The sequence below is a fragment of the Acomys minous genome (genome assembly GCF_964271855.1).
Source record: "Acomys minous genome assembly, chromosome: 17".
Taxonomy (NCBI): Eukaryota; Metazoa; Chordata; class Mammalia; order Rodentia; family Muridae; genus Acomys; species Acomys minous.
This window is the reverse complement of record NC_140500.1, coordinates 57,469,867-57,491,780: the sequence shown is the minus strand read 5'-3', so window position 1 is coordinate 57,491,780 and position 21,914 is coordinate 57,469,867. Positions and strand designations below refer to the sequence as shown.

The 21,914-nt window shown below is 48.5% G+C and overlaps 1 protein-coding gene across 2 annotated transcripts in view; it reads left to right on the top strand.

Moving 5' to 3' along the window:
- Positions 1–4,505: 4,505 nt before the first annotated feature.
- Positions 4,506–21,914, top strand: part of TGFA (transforming growth factor alpha) — an 85,755-nt gene continuing 68,346 nt past the window's right edge. The window contains exon 1 of one of the 2 annotated variants that reach the window (XM_084766659.1): positions 4,506–5,005. In XM_084766659.1, the coding sequence (XP_084622785.1) occupies positions 4,966–5,005 (40 nt within the window). In that variant the 5' untranslated portion in view covers positions 4,506–4,965. The remainder of the gene's footprint in view (positions 5,006–21,914) is intronic. The other variant, XM_084766660.1, reaches the window with a different exon arrangement.

Here is a 21,914-nt window from a genome sequence, read left to right as displayed (position 1 = left end):
CTTTGGGGACATTGTAGTCTAGGATGGGAGGATCTGAGGTGACTCACACATCCAGTGTCCTCATCTAAGGTCAGCCAGAGCACCAGGAAGGACACAGGACGCAGGGGGGAGGCACATCAGTTCTGAACAGCACTGGCAATGAAAATCACCCGGGTGCCTAAGGGAGAGCTTGCCTCCATACAGGGAAAGAAAAGTCAAAAATGGGCCAGCATGGGTCCCTTTCTTTGTCCTTCCCTAGAGCTGGGGACACACTGGCAGCTGAGGCCCCCGAGAGGCTGAAATTTAGACAATTCATCACTTTCCCCTAAATCCCTTGCCATAGTAGCATCTCCTTATTCCACCACGACTCAGTTCCCAGGGTCCCCCATGACCAATGGCCTCTGACCTCTACCATCTGTCGAGTGCCTCTGCTACCCTCCCTGTCCCCTTGCCATGTGTTGCCTCCCAAGGGAAGGCCCCGTACATGCAGAAGCCAGCAGGCCAGCCATCTTTCCTCTCACAGCCATGGCTGCTGTATTTCCTTCCTCGACACCTTCTAGAAGCATCTGGGACCATTTACTCAAGGCCAGCTCAGCTGGCTACATGCCAGATGAAAGCACTGGGACTTGAGACCACCCCATAACCAGGAATGAGGGGAAGCTGGGGAAGGTGGGGAAAGAACCCCCCCCCCCCCGCCCTAAACACATGCTCAGAATTTGGACAAAAGGCACCTGGGGCTGTGGCTTGGTGACCTCTGCCCCAGCTCTGCCAGCATTCCCTTGTTTGCTCAGGGACAGGCGTGATTGGCTCTGCAGAGTGAATCACCCTTGCTTGATCTGGGGTATATGCCTATAAAGAGGGCTCTGCGTGCAACACAGGAATGGAGCCTCGAGGAAGCAAGGGGGCAGGGACGGGAGGGTCTGCAGGAGAAAGGAGGACACCAAGGCTCCTGCAGGCTCAAGGACAGCACTGGGATTCGCTCAGCTCAGAGAGCAATGAAATCTGCATAGCTGGCACATACGGCTATGCAGGTGTGCACATGCAGGTGTGCACATGCAGGTGTGCACATGCAGGTGTGCACATGCAGGTGTGCATGTGTATAGGGATATAGGTGTGTGTGCAAGGATGTGTATCCATGAGCAAGGAAACTGACATGGAATGATTAAGCAAGGGAAGTCTAGGGAATATGGAAGTGGGGGGTGGGGGGAGGCAGTCCACCCCAGGTGTGCTTTAAGAACTAGCTTTGCTCATATGAGACACTGCTAAGCAAACAAACTCCGGCACCTAATTCTCCTGCAATGCCAGTGAGTTAAGCATTATCTTTAATAAAAATGTGGGAAACTGAGGCAATGGAGCAGAGAAGCCTTGGAACAAACTTTGCTTTCAACATCACTCTTGTCTTTTGCTTCCCAAACCTGATTGTCTATTCACACAAATAAACTGGAAGGGATCTGGAGAGGCAGCTCAGTGGTTAAGCACTTGCCGCTTGCTGTGCACGCAGGAGGACTGGAGCTCAGAGCCCCAGAGCCCACGTAAACACTGGGTGATTCAATAGCCTACCAACCTTGGGAAGCAGAGGCTGGGGATCACAGAGTAAGCTGGCCAGCAGACTAGCCCGATCAATGAGCTCTGGGTCTGATTGACAGTCCTTGCCTCAATAAACAAATAAGGCAGAAGGACAGCCAACAATAATTCAACCTCTGGGCTCCACACGTATACACTAACATGCGCAGGCACCCACACACATCCAAAAATGCATATACACATAAGCATACCACACATACACACATAAAAATGGAGAGGAAAAAAAAACTTGGAATGTTCTAAAACCACATTGTACCAGCTCAAGAAAATCTTGAGTGATTATGAGTCATTTTCAAGCATTGGAGTGTACCCTAAGCCAGGCATGGTGGCACACTTCTGTTGTCAGCACTGTAGAGGCTGGGGCAGGAGAACCGAAAGTTCCCAGCTATGTAATGAGACCCTGCCTCAAAAAGAAAGATGGGGGAGCGGGGGGCCTGGTGGGGGTGGAGATAAGAAGAGGGGCAGAAGGAAGGAAGGAAGGAAGGAAGGAAGGAAGGAGTAAAGACAGAAAGAGTGCACTTGGAGTTGTCTACTTTTTAGTTTGCACGCCAGAAAAGTATCTTTTTTTTTCTGTTCAAGAGGTTTTTAAAAATTATATTCATTCATTTTATTATATGTGTGGGTGTTTTACCTGCTTTTGTGTATGTGTGCCATGTGCATGCTTAGTGCCCATGGCCTAGGGTCCTGGATCCCCCGGAACTGGAGTTATGGATGGTTTGGAACCACCGTGTGGGTGCTGGAAATTGAACTCCCAGCATATATTTTGTCCACTTCGAAAGTAGCAAATGCTCTTAACCTCTAAACCATCTCTACAGCCTCACAAATTATCATTTGATTAAAAATATGTTCCAGACCTCCAGGGGACCAGCCCACTTCCTTGGTGCTGCCAGCCCCCAACAGCATGTGGGCAGTGGGCACAGGACCAGGATAGTCTGATTCCCAGAGGATGGGCAACCAACTGCAGCCTTGCTGCTCTGCGTGTGTTCCACAAGGGCACAGCCAGTCCCCAGGCCTGATTCCTTGCCTCTTGGAGCCAAGGAAACAGGTAAGGCCCAGGACAGGCCCAGCTCAAGCTGAAGGAAGTGAGAGCCATGCAGCCCCCACCCCCACCACCCCCACCCCCAAGGTCATAGGAAGGGCTCCATGCAATGGGAGGAGGAGCTGATTGACAGGAGACGTCACGAGCATAAAGAGCTGAAGGAAGCACAATATTTTCTAGTCAATGTAGAGAAGGGAGGGTTTCCTATGTAAAGTCACACCTCTTTCAAGATACCTTTTTGTACCTTTTTTTTTTTAAATAACAGAGCATCCCATGTGCTATGGTACAGATCTTAAATGTTTCCCCAGAGTTTGTTTGCTTAGCAGTGTCTCATATGAACAAAGCTAGTTCTTAAAGCACACCTGGGGCGGGCTGCCTCCCCCCTGCCCCCCCATATTCCCTAGACTTCCCTTGTTTAATCCTTCCACGTCAGTTTCCTTGCTCATGGATACCCATCCCTGGTGGGACTGGAGAGATGGCCCAGTGGGTAAGTATGCTTGTTACTCTTGCAGAGGATCCAGGCTCAGTTCCCAGCACATGGTAGTGCATAACCATCTGTAACTCCAGTTCCAGGGGGTCAGACACCAGTCAGACATGCATGTAGTAAACACATGTAGATACAGTCAAAACACTCATACAAATAATATAAATGAATCTTCCTTTCAAATAAGGAGGCACTTGGAGCTTGGCTTGGCTGTGCAGGCCTTTAATCTCAGTACTCTGGAGGTAGAAACAGGTAGTTCTCTGTGAGTTCAAGGCCAGACAGGGCTACATAGTGAGAGCCTGTCTCAAAAAAAAAAAATCAATCTATCGATTGATCAATTAAAACAAAAAGATGCTTGGGGTTAACACTTTTTCCACCTAAAAGCGCATTTGTTGTTTGCTTGGGCCCCCAGTAGGCGGCGCTAATAAGAAATGGTGGAGACCAGTAGGTGGGGGCCTGTTGGAGGAAGTTAAAACACAGGAGTACCCTTGAAGAGGCTATTGGGACCTCCTTCCTTGCTTTTGGGCTGACATATGCTCCCCACTTTTATCTTCTTCCCCTTCACAGACCCAAAGCTACAGGGCCAAGTCGCTGTGAACTAGAACAGAAAAGCAAATCTTCTGTTTTTTAAGTTGCTTATCTCGTGCGTTTTGTCTCAGCAACGTAAAGATGATTAACACCATATACCTACAAACTGGATCCAGGGGCTTGAGCCTTCTTTTGAAACTGAGGTCCCTCTGGTTCTTACAATAAAATGGAATTTTCAATCCTAAGACTTTGAGCATCCAGCTAAAAGAGATATCAAGTGAATCCCAAGACCAAGGCACCCTACCACCAACGCTCCACCCGCAAGCAGAGTGGGGTTTCCTTGGGGGCAGCTGGGTAGCGGTAGGGGTGGGGGGTGTGGGGGGGTCAGTCTGACAATTCTATGGCTAGTCGTGATCTCTCAGGAGCTACTGTCCCCTATGGATGCCCCCCCCAATACCCATGATCCATCTTTTATCCGCCCAGAAAGTGTTCCTTTTTTGTGTTCCCCTCTCGTAGGTTCAGATTCAGAGGCTAGCTCAAAGTCCCAAACCCTGAAAGTGCCAGCTGGCTGACCCCACCACCCACGTCTCCTTTGTCCTGCACTTAATTGTATGATAGCCTGCTCTAGTTCCGACAATGGGACAGGAGAGTTAATGCTGATCTTCACATTTCTTGTGGACGCAGGGAGGCTTTGTCCTGGTTGGTGGCAGGCGTCCCAGAGCCGGAAAGGATGGGGGCACAGGTGGAAAATTGAGTTTAATGAGTGTTTGGCTGACTCTGTCGAGAGCGCTTTTCTTGGGTCAGGCCCTGCCTGGCTAAGCTCGCGGGTCTCCAGGCTCCTAATCTAGAGTGTCTTGGAGAAACCCCAAACACAGGTGATTGGATCCTAGGCGACTCCGCTCCGCCGCCTACAGCCTGGACCGGGCTACTGCGTACGGGACTCGGGCGGCGACCCCGGGGCGCGAGCACTGCGGGGAGGTGTCTGAAGCCCGGCGCTTCCTGCCTGGCCCTTGGCCCAGGGTGGTGACTGGCTGTCGCGATCGGGGCGCAGGTCCCCGCCCCCGGCTCCCGGTCCCCACCCCTGCGCCTTCAGGGGCGCCCCATCGCGGGAGGGTGGTCCGTCTCGCCTGGGTCGCCTAGGGCAGAGAGGTGGAGAGAACCTCCACCTCTTTCCCGTTTCCGCCGCAGGCAGCCGCCGGCCAGTGCCACCGGGAGGCGCGGTCGTCCCTCCGCCCGCGCGCCGGGGGCCGGCCCTGCCGCCTGCGCCTTTTTCCCCGCGCACACCGCGGCGGCGCGCGGCCACTCGCCAACCGCAGGGAGCGCGGTGGCTGCAGCGCCCTGCGCTCAGAAGATGGTCCCCGCGGTCGGACAGCTCGCTCTGCTAGTGCTAGGTACGTAGGCGACGCCGCGTTTCCCCGGGCCCGCTCCAGCCTGCTCTTTGCGGAGCTTCGGGGTCCGCTTGGGAGAGAAGAAGGGCCGGTGCTTGGAGTGGGTGGGAGCGTGCGAGCCACCGGGAGTCACCGGGAACTGTAAAGCGGGGGACAGTCCTGCCGAGGTGACCGCCGGGAGGTGTGATCCAGCTTGAACTTTACTCTTGGCGGCGGCGGCTGCTCGCTGGTGCCCACGCCCTCCTGCCTACCTGGCTGTCGCCAATGCCGGGCTTCCCCAGAGCCGCCTAGCGCGGGTTTTCCGAGTGCGACCCTCTGGGTGGCTCTAACCTGAGCCCCTTTTGCGTCCCCGGCCCGGGAGCCCACGTTGCGCACTAGAGACCTTCGCCTACGACTTGAAGCTCTCCTAGGCGTTGGAGTGGGTTTGTGATTTTTGTGCGGATTAATTGTTCTGTTAATGCGCTTCCCCGGGAGCCATGGTGTCCCTGTTAGAAGAGGCGGGAGTGACCAGTTTCTTCGGAGTTGGTTCTTGGACATAAACGCGGGCGGGGGAGGGGACACGCGTCCCCTCGTGTCTCGGTGGTGAGAGAGATTTCCCGCTGCGAAGCTCGCAGGTGTGTGTTCCGGTCTCTGCTTGACAAGTGTATTCCCAGTCGCAGAATCCACTCTCAACTACCTCGTGCCGGCAAGGTCTGTGATGTTTGACAGAGTGGACTGAAGTATGCCGGTGTCCAGGTCACTGCTGCCGCCTTGTGAATCTTATCTGATATCTTCAGCATTTAAAACCCTGTAAAGAGGTTGAGATTGTAGGTCAGTGGCTAGAAAACGTTAGGGACCAAGCGCTATGCACCCAGCACCATGTAAAGCCGGCATGTAACCCCAGTGCTCGGAAGGTAGAGGCAGTCGGATCATAAGTTCAATACCACCCTCAGCTATATAACGACTTTGAGACCAGCCCCGGGCAAATGAGAACCTGGTCTTAATTCATTATTAATAATTAAAGCCTTGTAAAGCAAGATGCTTGCTACAGGGTCAGTAGACCCCAGAGGGAAGTTTGGAATGTTCCTCCCCCCAAAATATGCCCAGAGCTGCAGCCTGTCACAACCAAGGTGAGGGAGGGCTCACAGGTCCCTGGCAATCCTTCTCTGGAACCCGCTCCCTCGGCAACAGGAGGGAACGCATTGAGACGTTCCTAGCTGTAGCCTGGAGTGAGCTGTGGCCAGATTTCCACACTTTTTGCAAGAACTACCCTTTGGGTGTGTGCTAACTTTGGCTTGCCTGGTGTTGCAAAGAACCACTGCCCTAGATGGCCCACAAGGAGTGCAGACGTGGAAGGTCACCTCACTTGTGACCAACATATTATTAGTCCCATCTCCGAGGTTTGGGATGTGGCTTTGAGGAGAGACCGGAGAACTCACTGTTAGGTTTCTTGTGGCTGAGCCCTAGGGTGGCAAGGTAGTTTATTCGGTGGAAATGAGAAGCAGGAAAGGCTCCCTGCAGCTGTTGACAGCTGTGCTCCCCTTTAACACACTCATGCAAGCAACACGGAGCAGCACTCACACTGTCACGCTGTAATTTTCTCCTCTCCCAAGTGCTCTATCTATGCTTGCTTCCGAGAGAGAGAGAGAGAGAGAGAGAGAGAGAGAGAGAGAGAGAGAGAGAGAGAAATTATAAACATAAAATTGACCAATCTATAAAAGCTGGCTTGTACTGTTCCAGAAAGAGTAGGGTTGGTTTTTTTTTTTTTTAAGTGTGCTGTATGGAAGGGATTAATTTACTACACCAGTGAGGGTTCCTTTTTATTTAGTACCCTTTAAAAGAAAAATCACAACCGTTAGGTCTGTGCTTTTACTCAAACGGCTGCCTCCCACGTGTCTTTAATTTGCGGTATTTCCTCTGAAGCTGTTTGCCTCTCTGATGTTTCTTAGATAGCTCCAGGCAAATCAGCCAGTGTTTCATTGATAAACTCAGTCTTAAAAACCCTCCGCTGGTCTGAGAGAGACCTGGCTGTTAGTGCCGCCACCGGTGGAGGCTTAGGATTGGACCTCGACACATATTCGTGTTCTGAGGGACAGAGTGAGGGGAATGTGGCCCAAACGGCAACTTTGGGAACATGATCCAGGTTCCTGTGATGGTTGCTGTCCCAAGCAGGGTTTACCTCCTGGGTATGGCACCTCCTCTGTGCCCAGAGAACAAGTGGCGGAGTTCTGGGCATTAATCCGCCTTTCTGTGCCTTGGTTTTCTTCTCTGTGAAGAGGGGATGGATGGAAAGAGGACTACTGGACAGACTTGATGCCTGCAGAGTAATGTCTGTATGTAGCCAGAGCTTAATTAACCTTAACACCACCCGCCCCTTGTTGTTGGTAGTCAGAGCCCCTGAGAATTCTGGGTGTCACGGTTTTATGACCCAGGGGTCACCACCTGAGCTTGCCTTGAGCTCCTCACCCTGTCTCTGCCAGAAAACCTACCTGAGTGATTTCTAGTCAGTGCCACCTGACAGAAGACAAACTCAAGCAAACCTAGGCATTCTTCTGTATATTTACAAATTCCCCCCCCCCCTTTTTTTTTAATGGCAAACATTCGTGCCTGCTCTTCAGTGCTCAGTGGCCAGTTGTTTTCTCTTCTCTAAAGTGGGAAAAATAAAACCAGCTCCACCAGGTTGTTGTGAAATCTGATGGGATGGTCAGCAGGTTTACACACCATAAAAATAACTAGGCTCAGGGTGTAGCTCAGCGGTAAAGCTGTTTGCCTGGCTCGCACAGCGCCCTGGGCTCCATCCCTACCACTGCAAAGGAAATAAGTAAAGGCTACACTGAAAATAAATTTGATTTTTGTGACAGAGGTAGGCTTTATAATACAGAGATAAAGCTTGCTTTGACAGCACTTCCAGTAGATGGAGACGGCCTACAGCCCTCACAGAAGACTGCTAGAGGCAGGAGTCTGAGAGTGTTAGGTGATCTTTGTCTTTGGATTCGTGTTGAGGGATATGTAGGGGTTTCTCCATTACATGGAAGTGTCGACTTCCAGGCTTTCACTGTCGGCCTGTGGAGGATTCAAGCCTTCTGTACGACAGTTAGCGTGTGCTTGCTGGGAGCGAGGGCAGGAGAGGTGTGTAGGTAGATGTTGGCAAGCTTGCTGACCCTATTTGCGTTCTCAACGTTTGGCTTTCAACATTGGGTGGTCTTTTAGAGAAAGACTAACGCATAATGACTCTTGCAAGGGAGACTTTTCTTATAGGAGTAAGTGATGCTCTGCACTATTGTTACCACGGTAACGCATGACAAACAGATGACTTCTCCATTGGACCAATTTCCAAGGACCTTTCAATATGTGTCTGGAACAAGGCCCTAGTCACCACACTGCCTTCTAAAGCAGGCAGGCACCAGGTCATCTCACACAAAAATCCTTTCTAGCATCTTCTACATCAATATGCTTGTGTCAGAACCATCTGGAGGCCTAGTGAGCACAGGTGTTGGGGGTTGGGGGGTTTGCATGCTCAGCAAGTTCCCCGGTGCCACCTATGTGGATGGAGGGGTTCCTCACGAACCCCTGCTCTTCAGACAGATGCTGTGTGGCCCTTCTGCCTGTGCCCTGTGCCTCAAAGCCATCCTCGGGCTTGTAAGTGTGGCTGATGACTCAGGAGCTGTCACTAAAGCTGCTTCGGCCTGTGCTACTGGCCAGGGCAGAGTTGGAACCTTACTGGGAGTTCACAGTTTTTCTGCTCTGCCTACAGCCTGGTCTTTTAGGCATCAGCTTACACCACTAACCATTTCGTACTTTCCATTTTTATATATTTCTTATTTATTTTTATGCCTATGGGTGTTTTGAGCACATGTATGCCTGAGCACCTCGTGCCTGCAGTACCCGGGGAGGCCACAAGGGTTGTCAGATCACCTGGGACTGGAGTTACAAAGGCTTGTGAACTAACTACCTACCCTATGGATGCTGGGAATTTCACCAGGATCCTCCACAAGAGCAGCCAGCTCCCCATGCCACACCGTGCTGTTAATTGCAAAAATGACTCACTATATGGCTTTTTCCAATATTTCAGATCATATTATTTTAAGATATAAACTTAATTCTGTGCTAAAGAATTAATGTATACAATTGTTTCTGGATAGAGGGGGCTTTCTAGATAGACTTTTCCACTGACTTTTGGTTTGGGTGATCTTTTTTATTTAAAAAAATTGTGTGTGTGTGTGTGTGTGTGTGTGTGTGTGTGTGTGTGTGTGTGTGTGTTTGTGCACATGAGTGCAGTGCCCACAGAGACCAGAAGATGAAGTCAAATCTCCTGGAGCTGGAGTCACAGGCCTTTGTGGGCCACCTGTTGCGGGTCCTGGAACTGAACTCAGGTCCTCTGTAAGGGCAGTGAGCTCTCTTGCCTGCTGAGTCATCATCTCTCCCGCCCTTGATTCACTTTGTAGTATCTCCTGCGGCAAATGTCAAATGCAAAAATATTTCCTAAAACCAGAAAAGCCAGACTATTGGCTGGCAGAACTGCCTCTGGGCAGCAACTCAGATGCAAGGATGTGTGCCGCCTTGAGCCACACGCTCACATCTGGGCACCCCACCCCTCTCTCCAGGATGGAACTCACTATGTAGATCTGGCTGGCCTTGAACTCACAGAGAACCGCCTGCTTCTAGGCATGTGCCATCACCCTGGCGAAGCGAATTCTTCTGAAGCATTATGAATGTGGTGTATTAAATATGACTTCAGAAATAAAAGCTGGAGATGGAGACGTGGCTCAATGGTTAAAAGTATCGGCTGTTCTTCCATAGGACCCAGGGTCAATTCCCGTCAGCCACATGGCAGCTCCCAATTGTCTCTAACTCCAGGGCCAGAGCATCTGACACTCCCACACAGACATACATGCAGGGGAACCAATACAAATAAATTTTAGAAAAAAAAATTTTTAAAGGAAATAAAATGTGCTACCTGGGATTAGGAAACACTGGAAGCTTATTGAAACCTAACTGTGCGCCATTTACTACAGGTTTGCTTGTCCGTAAGCCTGAGGAAGCAATTTTTAAAACATGGAGCTATCTCCTAGCCTAGTGAATTCTGTCCCCTGCTGCACTTAATATTTTTGGAGGGGTTGATGGAGACAGGATCTTCCTGTGTAACCCAGGAACACAGCATCCTCCTGCCTCAGCCTCCTAAGGGCTGGAGTTGCAAGTGGGTGCTGCCTTGGCCAGTTTTGCAGTCAATTGCTTGGAAACCTCTTACCACAAAAAGGCCCTTCTGTTTTCCGCACTTGGGCATTTGGCTTTTCAATTACACAAAGACGGTCGAGGGTTCCTCAAGAAGGCCTTGGACGCGGAACTCCTCCGTTAGCTTGCTGGTGTGTGGCTGCTGATTAGAATCTTCCAGCCTTCACCTTTTCTGCCTGGGAAACCAATGGCAGCGTCTCAGCCTGAAAGTCTGACTTGGCTCATGTTGGTCAGTGCCTCCTTCTTCCTCTTCCCTGCTGAGTCTTCAGGCTCCCCGTTCCGCACCTCTGCCTTGAGAGCCTGTCAGCATGACGTCATGGAATGTCTACCCAGGACACTCCAAATAGACCTCAGTTGCCAAACACCAGCCCGGTTGTCAACGTTCGTCCCAGACAGCTCTTTATTTGATAATCAGGGGTGGAGTGGCTGCATGCAAATTGCCACATCGCTAATGCCGCTCATCTTTGGGGTGTTGTTTTCTTGTTGTCTTAAGAAATAGATTATGGATACAAGGGGTGGGATAGCAATTGAGGTGTAATATGAATAAATTAATAAAATATATTTTTTAAAAAGAAAGAAATAGATTATGGGGCCAGTGAGATGGGTCCGTAGGTAAGAGTGATTGCCATGAAAACTTGATGAACTGAGTTCAATTCCCTAAACCCACGAAAGATGGAAGGAGAGAACCGAGTCCTGAAAGTTGTCCTCTGACCTCCATGCTTGTGCCACGTGCATGCATACACACACACACACACACACACACACACACACACACACACATACACACACACACACCATACACACAGTAATAATAAATGGATTTTTTTTTTAATCGGAGGAGTAGATTTGGCACTAGGAGGATGGCTCAGTTGGTGAATAAAACAGTTATCTTGTACATTTGAGAACCCAACTCCAGTCTCAGCTCTTATGTAACATGAGCAGCGTGAGTCTGTGACCCTAGCCCTGGTGAGGCTGAAGGAGGTGGCTCCCGTGCACTCAACGCTCAGCCACCCTCACCCACTCGGTAAGTGCCAGGCCAGTGAGAGACTTTGTGTGGAAGGAGATATGGAGTGTCCTGAGGATGGCACCTAAGGGTGTCCTCAGGCCTCCACATGCTCACACACACACACACACACACACACACACACACACACAGACACACGTGCATTCACACATGCATAAAAAATTCTGGCACGTCTCTAGGATTGCACAAACCTTTTTTTTTTCCTCTGGAATAGTTGGAAAATTCAGGGAAGAATGAGAGATATTTGGATAGCCCTCGGCATAACTAACCCTGTGTTAGAGCCCACTGTGGGGTGTGGGTCAGTGTTAAGAGCGTGTGGGAATCCCAGTAGGCTCATGATGTTTTTATTTGTTTGAGTAGCTCAATCGTTTATAGTAAATGCTTTTATATGACTCCTGAGTGGTAAAAACCAATGTCTAGTGGCTGGTGGCTGAGCCTCTCTGTCTCTGTCTCTGTCTCTGTCTCTGTCTCTGTCTCTGTCTCTGTCTCTGTCTCTCTCTCATACACACACACACACACACACACACACACACCACAAACACATGCTCATAACTATAATGTGGCCAGCTTTAAAGGGCACTGGCCTCATGAATTACCCCCTGTTGCTTACTGTTAAAGATAACCCGTATGTTTTGTGTTGGGGATATCAAGTGATACAGCACTTTCTGGAAGTCACTGTGATCATTGTGTCTAATCAGCTGCAAGTGGGCATCACTTGAGACTGCACCTGCCCACTTAACAGCCTGTGCTGCAGGGATGCTTGTGAAGACAGGATGCTGCCTGTTGAACTTTGTGGTAGTGAGGACTAGGCCCAGGGCCTCCTGCTTATGTCCTCAGACACTGGTTAACTTTTAATAACAATCATATGTTGGATTTATTAAATTAATTTTAATTAAAATTGTAATGTCTAAAATGTGATGCCTGAAGCTGGAGAGACGACTCAATGGTTCACGTCGTCTGCTGCACTTACAAAGGACCCCAGTTCAGTTCCCAGCACACACGTCAGGCAGCTCGCAGCCACCTGTAACTCCAGCTCACCGGGATCTGACACCCACTTCTGGCCTCTGAGCACATTACCCAGACAGAAACACACAAGCATGCATAAGCATGTAGTAATTAAAGTCAAGAAAGTCAGTCACACAACACACATGTTTGCACAGAAATGCTGGATTCATCTTTGATTATCTCAGATAAAGCCCCAGAAGTTGGCCCTGCCTCCCCCTCATTCGCAGAGGCCCACGTCCTTCAGTCTTCTAGAGTGTCACAGATTAAACTTAACATTTGTGGGAGAAAAAGATCTCCTCAGCCAAGTTCTCAGAGTTGCTGTTCAGTGTGCGGTAAGTTCATGCATTCACGCACTGGCCCATTTGTTGCCTCCATATTTACATATTAACATTTTTTAATCGCCTCTGAATTGATCTATCACTCTTCATGGGGCTTTAGGAGAAAGCACTCACTCCATAGCCTTTACCGGCCACGTATTACAAGACCCCATCCTATCCCTTACTCTTCTGTTTAGGGCATCTTGATTGACCTCCAGCCTTAGTCTTCCCTGTAATGCTTAGGTTGAGTATTTAGGGAAAAAAAACAAAAACAAAAACAAAAACCTTCCTGAATTCTAAGATAACACAAGTATTTTCTTACTTTTCCTTTCTAGCTCTGTAGTGGAATCAGACATTTTCTTGAACTATTTGTTCTAGAACTTATTCTGTGGTGGATGTGAGGTGTGAGCATGTGACTTGTCTTCTACCTATTTTCTATCATCCATCAATCCATCTATCAGCTGTCTATTATCTATTTATCTTTCCATCATCCATCAATCCATCTATCAGCTATCTGTTGTCTATCTATCTATCTATCTATCTATCCATCTAGCTATCATCTATCTATCTATTTATTTGGAGACAAGGTCTCACATAACCCAGGTTAGCCTAAAACTCACTATGTAGCCAAGGATAGCCTTGAACTTCTGACCCTCCAGCCTCCGCTTCTTAAGTGCTTGGGATCGCCATTGTCCACCACTACAGCTGACTTCATAGTTCATCTTAAAAAAAAAAAGCCTGTCCATTGCCTTGATTTACCCTTCCCATAATCCACCTTGCCTCTGTGGTCAGAGATCCCATTATTTCAATCATTTGCTAATTGCTTTCATACACACGCACCAAACTGTGAGATTTCATTTTGGCTCCACAACTCTGCATTTTTTGCCCTAACTGCACACTTGTTTATTTTGTGTACCATTAGGCAGTCTGTCTGGGCCCGAGGTCGGCCATGAGGGAAACAGGCCCTGTCCTCCCGTCCTGGCCGCATCAAGGCTCTCAGGTGTTTCCCTGCTGTCTACTCTGACACATACAGGCTTTTGTTCCCTGCGTATTTACGTTCCAGCAGACTCTGCCAGCTCTAAGATGCCTTCAGCTGATTCCTTTAGTGTTCTCAGTTGCTGGTCATGTCTTCTTGACTAATAAAATCCCGTCCCCTGCCTTTCAGCATCCTTATCTGTCGTTTCTATCGTCTCTTTAATCTACGGTTCCAACTAGAATTTTAAGAACAACATTTAAAACTTTAGTTAGATGCAATTAATTAACTAATTAACCCACGCTCACTTGGCCTATTGTGACTGTGAGGATTAAAGGACAGCTTGTGGAAGTCAGTTCTCTCCACTGTGTGGGTCCCGGGTTCAAACTCAGGTTCTGGTTTGGGAGCAAGCACCTCCACTGAGCCATCTCTCTGGCCCTGAAAAGCAACACTTTTTAAAATAAAGAGCAGTAGGTATTCTTGGGTATTTTTCACAGGTTTACTAATAGTATTTATGCATTTAACAGTTAAGTATGGGAATGAGATTTTTGTCATCTAGATAGATAAATAGAGAGATACATAGAGAGATACATAATACATAATACATAATACATAGTTATATACATAGATACATAGGTAGATATCACGTTTTATAGTCCACTAAGATTTAGAATTTTTTTCCCTTGGTTCCCAAAGCAAGAAGAGACAATCTGAGGTGAAGTTCAAATATTTTCTGGACACTTGACTCAATTATGTCGAAGCTATCTTTCAAATCTTGGAATAAACGTTGCCATCGGTATGGCATTATTGTCTGTAAATATTGCTCGCTTTGATGCACCGTGAAGCATGTCTGCCTAGCCTCGTTTTTTAAAAAAGACTTATTTGTGTTTTTATTTTTATGTGAATTTGTGCTTGCATATGCCATATATGTGGGTACCCATAGAGACCAGAAGAGGGTGTCAGTTCACCCTGATGCCTGTAACTAAAGTCACAGGTGGCTTCGAGCTGCCATATGTGTGTGCTGGCAACTGAACTCAGGTCCTCTGTGAGAACAGCCAGTGCTCTTAGCTGCTGGGCCATCTCTAACCTCACACCCCCACACACACATCTTGTTTGTTTGTTTGTTTGTTTGTTTGTTTTGTTCTCCATTTGTTTGGGCATTAACTTTAAATGAACTTTATAAAGCAACTTTTTAAAGATTCCACGTAGAGAGTGACAATCCCATCAAAGAGTGAGGTAAATAGCAGTGAGAATCCCATGAACATGGCAGATTCATGTGGCTCTGGGCTCTTTTGTAGTGATTGACTTCAGGGTTTTATTTGGGGAGGGGCAAGGGGTGGTGGTTAGCATATGAATAGCCGCCATAAGCTTATATATGAGTCCTTAGTCCCCAGGGAGCAGAGCCCTTTGAAAGGATTAGAAGGATTAGGGGGTGTGGCCTTGTTGGAGGAAGTGTGTCACTAGGGGTGGCCTCTGAGGTTTCCAAAGCCCACACCAGTCTCTCCTTCTCTTCCCCCTCCCCCACCCTCCCCCAGTGGAGCAGAATGTGGCTACATGAGTGCTGTCATCCTCCCGTCATGCCACAACTAAGTGCAGGAGTTGTCTTGGCCGTGGTGTCTCTCCACAGCCATGGAACAGTGACTAAGACACACACTGTTTCTTTTTTTTTTTTCTTTTAAAGACACTATTTCTTAAGCCAGTTTTGATAATTATGACGTTTGCTTAGCGCCTATTCAACTTGAGTTTCTAAAACTTTAGGATAGATTTACAAATAGCCTTTTAACGGTTTCCCTTAAAAACGACCTTTTAACAAAGTAAAGCGAAGTGAACAGGGTCCTCAAATAAAATAGATTTTAAGCTTTATTTTTCTTGATGATATTGGGGGAGGAAACATCTTTTAGATCATTAAATAAAACTCGAGGGAAGTTTTCATTGTTGATGCAGGTAAACAATGATTTTGTTTGTACGAAGTACTTAACGGAGTTGTTAGCAGACTGCTACCTCTGATTCGGAGGATGCCTGGCATGACGATTTCCAGCAAAGATTGATAAATAACATTTGGATGCTTTAAGCCTGGGTGTCTGTGTGCTGGTACATGTGGAGGTCAGAGATCATCACCTTTGGTGTCACTTAAAGATTTTTTTTAAGATTTTATTTTTATTTTATGTGTATGAGTGTGTACCTGCTCATATGTATGTGCACCACGTGTGTGTAGTGCCTGCCAAGGCCAGAAGGGGGCAGCATATCCCCTAGAACTGGAGTTACAGATAGTTATGAGCTGCCATTTTGGTACTAGGAACTGAACCTGGGTCCTCTGGAAGACAGTGAGTGCTCTTAATTACTGAGCCATCTCTCTAGGCCTCATCTTGTATTTTGAGGCAGAGTTTCTCTCACTGTCCTGTGATTAGGCTGGGCTGGCTACCCAAGAAGCTCCAGGCATCTTCCTGCCTCTCTGCCTCGCCATCACTGGAATTACAGGCGTGCATTAATTACCATGCTTGGCTGTTTTTATGTGGGTGTTTGCAAGGCAGGCGCTTTGCTAACTAAGCCATCATCCTAGTCCCTCCTCAAGCTTTAAAATGCTTAGTTCTCTTTCCAGATGCTGCAGGTTCTGTTGGACACCACCACAGCACAGTCAGGGTTGGGGTACGCGGGTACCACTCGTTTGTTTGTTTAATTTCTTTTATTGTTGTGATCAGTGCCTCCAGGCACAAATACTAGGTCCTTGAAGTGAGGGTCCTGTCTTTAGCTTGGGAGTCCCTCGGGGCCTTCAATCCGAGTTTGAATGAGGTGAGTCAGCAGTTCTCTGGGCACCAAGAGGATAGCTGTGTCTTTACCAGCCGTTCGTCATGGTGCCCAAGCTAAAGCATTTTCTGGGTCATTGCTGTACCTCTGAGAGGTTCTAAGGATTAACTGGGACTCATGGCATAGTGACCTAGAACCTGTCACCACCGATGGAGAGGTTGGCAGGGGCACCCAGCCTCCCTTCCCACTACTGGGCCTTGGTAACTGACAAGGAAGACAGACTTAGAGGACTTTTGTTGGCTTCAAAGAAAGAGCTTCAGACCCAAGTCTCCTCACAGCACTGGCCCTGAGGAGCTGGCCTTGCATGATAGCAGAGCAGGATCAGTCCCACTGACCTGCCACCAAGCTTGAGGCCTGAACACTTCTTGCTGGCATTGGTCTCTGCCCTACTGGTTTTGCACCAGGGGGAGGTGTCCTCAGGCCTGTTTGTGAGCTGTACTCACTCCTTGCAGCAGACTTAAACAATGGCAGATGTTTTGGGCACATTGCAGACTTGGGTGTTACAATTAAGGTTTAGGGGGATGAGTCATGGGTCCCTACACTGGGGATGAAGGCCAGCCTGGAGCCTAAGCATATTTCAGCGACGTGAGATCAACTCATAGGTCACACAGATGAAGCTGCTAGCTAGCTATGATGTAAGCCACTTCCAATCAGTGGTACTCATGTCCCTGTGGCTGTCACCTCCCAGGTGGGCTAGCAGGACCTCTCTCCTCTGCCATCCTCATTAAGTCCCGCTGAGTCATTTTCCAAAAGGAAACAGAAATGGGAATCCACAAACAAGGGAATCTAAAAACATCCCACCATGACTCTCCAGAGACCCCCCAGCTCACTGCATTTTACTACCTGCCCTTTTCCTGGACACAAATATAGATATCTGTAAATTCACTTGCTTTCCTCAAAATGGCACCTGAGGGATTCTGTTTTAAAAATCTGTCACTCACAGTGCTCAAGGGCAGTGTTTCTCCTGCAAATGTCAGATGTGTCTATAAGTCCATTTGATGGCTCATAAGTGTTCTGTCATTGCCACCGTTTAATGACCTGCCCCTTACTGATGGACATGGTGGGGTTTGCTTGTGTTTGAAGCTTTTAAATATGCGGACCTGAAAGTTCCTGCAGTTAAGTTGTGAGCCATCCAAGATGGGCACTAGGAACCCAACCCAGGTCCTCTGCAAGAGCAGCAAAATGTTCTGAACTGCTTGCCCATCTCTTTAGCCCCCAAGAGTCACAATTTTTCTTAATGCGATCTGACAACCTGGCTTCCAGGAGAGCTGAACGAATTTACTTTCCCATCGCCTGTGTGTGAACACCTGCTTCCCAGCCAAGCTGTCCATAGGGAGCACTGTCACTTCTAAAACATGTGAAACGTCATCAGACAGTTTCCATCCATCCCTTATGGGGCGTTGGCATGGCTGGGTTGGTTGTCTTGTGTCTATGTTAGGGTTGGTCAGTTGTTTTCTTACTGACCTGTTTTCTAAGCCACGCATTAAGTGTTTTTGCAATCTTACCCGTTAGGCTCGTGTGTTGTAGTTAGACTCATAAATGTGTGGCTTTGTCTTTGTTTTGATTTATGGGGAATCTGCTCATGATTTCTGAGTGCTTTCTGCTTTGGGAACCTCAGAGCTGAGGGTATGAAGGGGTTTTCTACGGCTCTTTCATGTGTCGTTTTCTCTTGGGCTTTTATGATGTTCATTTGCTGGTCTTGAATCTTAATTCTTTTGGAAAACGTGTTTGGGTTTGAGGTCAAAGTCTAATTTTTTTTTTTCATTTTTTTCTCAAATAATGTCTCCGCTATTCTGGGCTGCTGGACAATTTCTTCTGCGTTTATTGGTTTCAAATTCCATCTTGCTGATCCATTCCTAGGAGATGCGGGTCTGTCTGTGGTGTTTATTCTGTCCCACAACTCTGAGGGTTGGGGCTATATAATATACCACCCCTGTAGGGACTGCAGCGTGTGACTGCTCCCAGGGACTGGGGCATGAATGAGAACTGAAAGGTGACACCAGCGTGCCACAGAGGATGATGCCCTTCCCTGCTTACCCAGGTCCATCTCTCTCCACCTCCGTGGTGCTGGTTGGGTGTGTCCCAGACTTCTCTTCCTGGGGGGAGGAGGATCATTCCAGCCTGTTGATTAGCTACAGGCTGGTAGACATTGGGTTTCATTGCCTTGAAAGACCCAGAGAACCTGGTTACGGCCCTGCTAGTCTTTCTCAGCGTTGGGCTTTCTGGGAATCGGAGGCCGTGTGGCAGGCCTGCCACCCTCTGTAAGGCATTCTGGAAAACTGAGACTGCCTCCCTTCCCATGTGCTCCTCCACTGAGAGCACGTGGCATCCGCCCTGGCATCCTCAGGACCTCAGCCCAACCTGGTACATCTTTCTGCAACCTGGGTAAACTGGGCCTTCAAAGGGAACTTAAACATCTTAAGTCATGACACTGCTTAAAGCGAATTCAGATACATTAGTGAACAGAAAGCAGGACTAAAAACACTAAGGTTGGTTTGTAGGTTAAAACAGAAAAATCGTCGTCTCCCACCCCTGCCGGGTTAGTTATGAGCCTCAGAGGGATGGGTATGCACCTCATCTCTTTGCAATTTGGGGGGTGTTGGTGGAAATTCTGGAGAAGTCTGATCCTACATCAATGGCTAATTTTCAGAAACTTAGAGGGAAAGACCAATCGAAACAAGGTCATGGTTCTTGTGTTCATTTGGAATTTCATGTCTCCCCCTCCCCCTTTCCCCTCTCTCCCTTTCCCCATTTCAGGAGACAGAAACCTCCAGGGCCCGCTTTCCACCTTCCTCTGCGGGCTCTGCAGTCAGCACTACACTTCTCCCTCTGAGTTCCGCCTTTGCCACATCCTGCAAACCGCGATGAGCCCCGTCCTCATCTGCTTCAGAGCAACGCTTAGCTCCTCTCAGCATTGCCTCTTTGCCCCGTGCGTCTGGTTAGAAGCGTGCTGTTCGATCTCCAGGAATTTGAGGATTTCCAGCTATTTCTAAAACTCCTTGATTGCTTTTTAGTTATGTATACATGAGGGAATGGCAGGTGCACATGAGGCCAGAGGTATAGGATCTCCTGCGGCTGCAGTTACAGGTGATGGGCGCTGAGCTCAGGTCCTCCGCAAGAGCAGCGAGCGCTCTTAACCGCAGAGCCACCTCTCCAGCCCTAGTCGGTTTTTCTTACGTTGATTTCTAGGGCCACTGGGTTGAGATCCAAAAGCACACACCATATGATGCTGTTCCTCCCCACGGATTGTATTTAATGTCTCAGAGTATGCTCCATCTTGGTGAATGTTCCACACAGGTTTGAGAAGGTTGTATATTTGGTTATTGTTTTCAGCGTCATCTATAGATGTTCACTACATCAGTTGATTGATGGTCTTGGTTGGTTGGTCGGTTGGCTGGTTTTGTTTTTGCTTTTGAGACAATGTCTCTTGTAGCCCAGGCTAGCATTGTCTTTGTTATGTAGCTGAGGCTAGGCATGAACTTCTGATCCTCCTACCCACATCTTCCTCTCAAATGCTGAGGTTATGGCATGCACCGCCACAGCAGGTTTATTCAGAAGTGGAAACAAAGTCAAGGATTCACTGGTGTCGGGCAAGCGCGCTCTGTCGGCAGAGCTACATTTTTTTTTTTCTGGTTCAACATTGTCTTTCTTAGCTTCTGGCCTAGGATTTTCAAAGTCTCCAACTGCCACAGTGACATCTACTTCCCCTTTCAATCTACTGATTTTTGCTACATGGGCTCTGAACTGCTGTTAGGCACACAGCAACACTGGAGAAGGCGTGGCTGTATCCTTCGTGTGGTTGAGGAACTGTCTTAGGGTCTGTCAGCGCCGAGTCCTGGCTATGACGCACATTTCCACGGGCGCCTGTGGGTGGGAACTCCCATGAGTCCGGCCCCCTCCTCTATTATATTTTTATGTTCTTTGTAAAGAAAGAAAGAAAAAGAACAAAAGGCTTTATCCCAGCTTCCTGGACTAAGGCTCTATTCAGGTTAAGGTGGTGGGATAACGGGCCAGTTCTGCACCAGTGAACCACTTGAAAGCAGAGAGACACACCCTTAGGAAAACAACATCAACTCATTATGTAACGTGAGCTTGGTTTCCTGTGAACAGCCCCGTTCCCATAGTGTGCAGTGAGGGAAAATAAACAGAGCAGCCCTTTCAACTAAATTGGATTTTTCTGGACTTCGGATTAAAGGGAAGAAAGAGCTCGCACAGCTGCCTTCCCAGGTAGAATCCATCGACGTAATCGAACGGCCTGTGTGATTTCTGTGGCCCACCTTTAACGTGCCCTTTGGCATTTAATTTACCCAAAATAGTTATTTTATTCCTAGTGTATGATAGGGTAACCACACACATAAAGCCAGTCAGCATGATGCGCAGGGGGCGTCTCTTCAGGCTGTCTCAGGGGTTATCACTGCAGTTGGCACATTACTATGTATTGGGCTGGGCTTGGCGATACTGCAGTGAGAACAGTGACCTGGCCCGGGCTCCTCCCCGAAGCCATGAAGTTTTCTGTGAATGTGGCATGGGGGCTTTTAGAAAAGGATATAAAGGATAGAATTGTGCTCAGAGGAGTGTTGCATGGGTGCTGAGGTGACAAAGCCCAGCCCTTAGAAGGCACTGGCAGTCGGTACGTCCTCAAAGTGCTTAACCCGTTATACAGAACCTTCTAGCCCCACCTAGCAGTTCTGTGAGATGTGGCAAGTCTCCCAACTTCACAGTTGAGGAAACTGAGGCACAAAAATATTAGATAACTGGCTCAAGCCCCTGTAACCAGGAAGTGCTTGACCCAGGATTTGGACAAAGGATGCTTCTCCGCTCTCCTGTCCCCTAGCCACTGTTTCCCGGTCTCTGCATCAAGTCACAGAGCCATGCAGGCTGCGGCGCTGGGCACTGAAGGCTGTGGGGACTGGGGAGCCATCATAGAGGCCTGTGGGGGCCAAGACCCTGGTCATGTGTGAGGAGCCAGTCTCTGGCTGACCTTGGTCTGTGTTGTCAGGCTTTCAGACCCCCCGCAGTTCCCTGCATTTGCACCCATGCAGAGCAGCTTCCCTACAGGTCACCATGCTGGCTGCAAAGGACAGCTGCCACTGCTGCTGCCACCGCTGCTGCCACCACCAAGGCGAGTGAATATTATAAACGAGCACAGCAGAGGCTTTCTCCTCCTTCTGTCAGGTGTTCGGGTTAGGGGGGACAGATGCTCACCTGAGGTACCATTTGAAGTGTGTATTGTACCCAGGGAACTTAGAGTGGGATTCTGTTAGCAGTTCTGCCCTGAATTTAAAAAAAAAAAAAAAAGTATTTGTTTGAAAAGATGTGCTCTTCCACTGGTTTATACGATCTGCTCCCCCGACCCCCATAGGACACACACCTCTGTCCAATGAATGGCAACAGAATCCACAGGGTGTGACCTGCAGGCCCTGTGCTTCGGGGCTGGCCTCCTCTCTCCTGCCCCTACCCCTACCACCCCCTTTAGTCAACACTTCCTCAAACCATATCGGAAGCCAGAAACTACTTTAACACCTTTATAGGACCACGTGCAGTCCAACTAAAGATAGGACCTGTACTAGCAGGTTT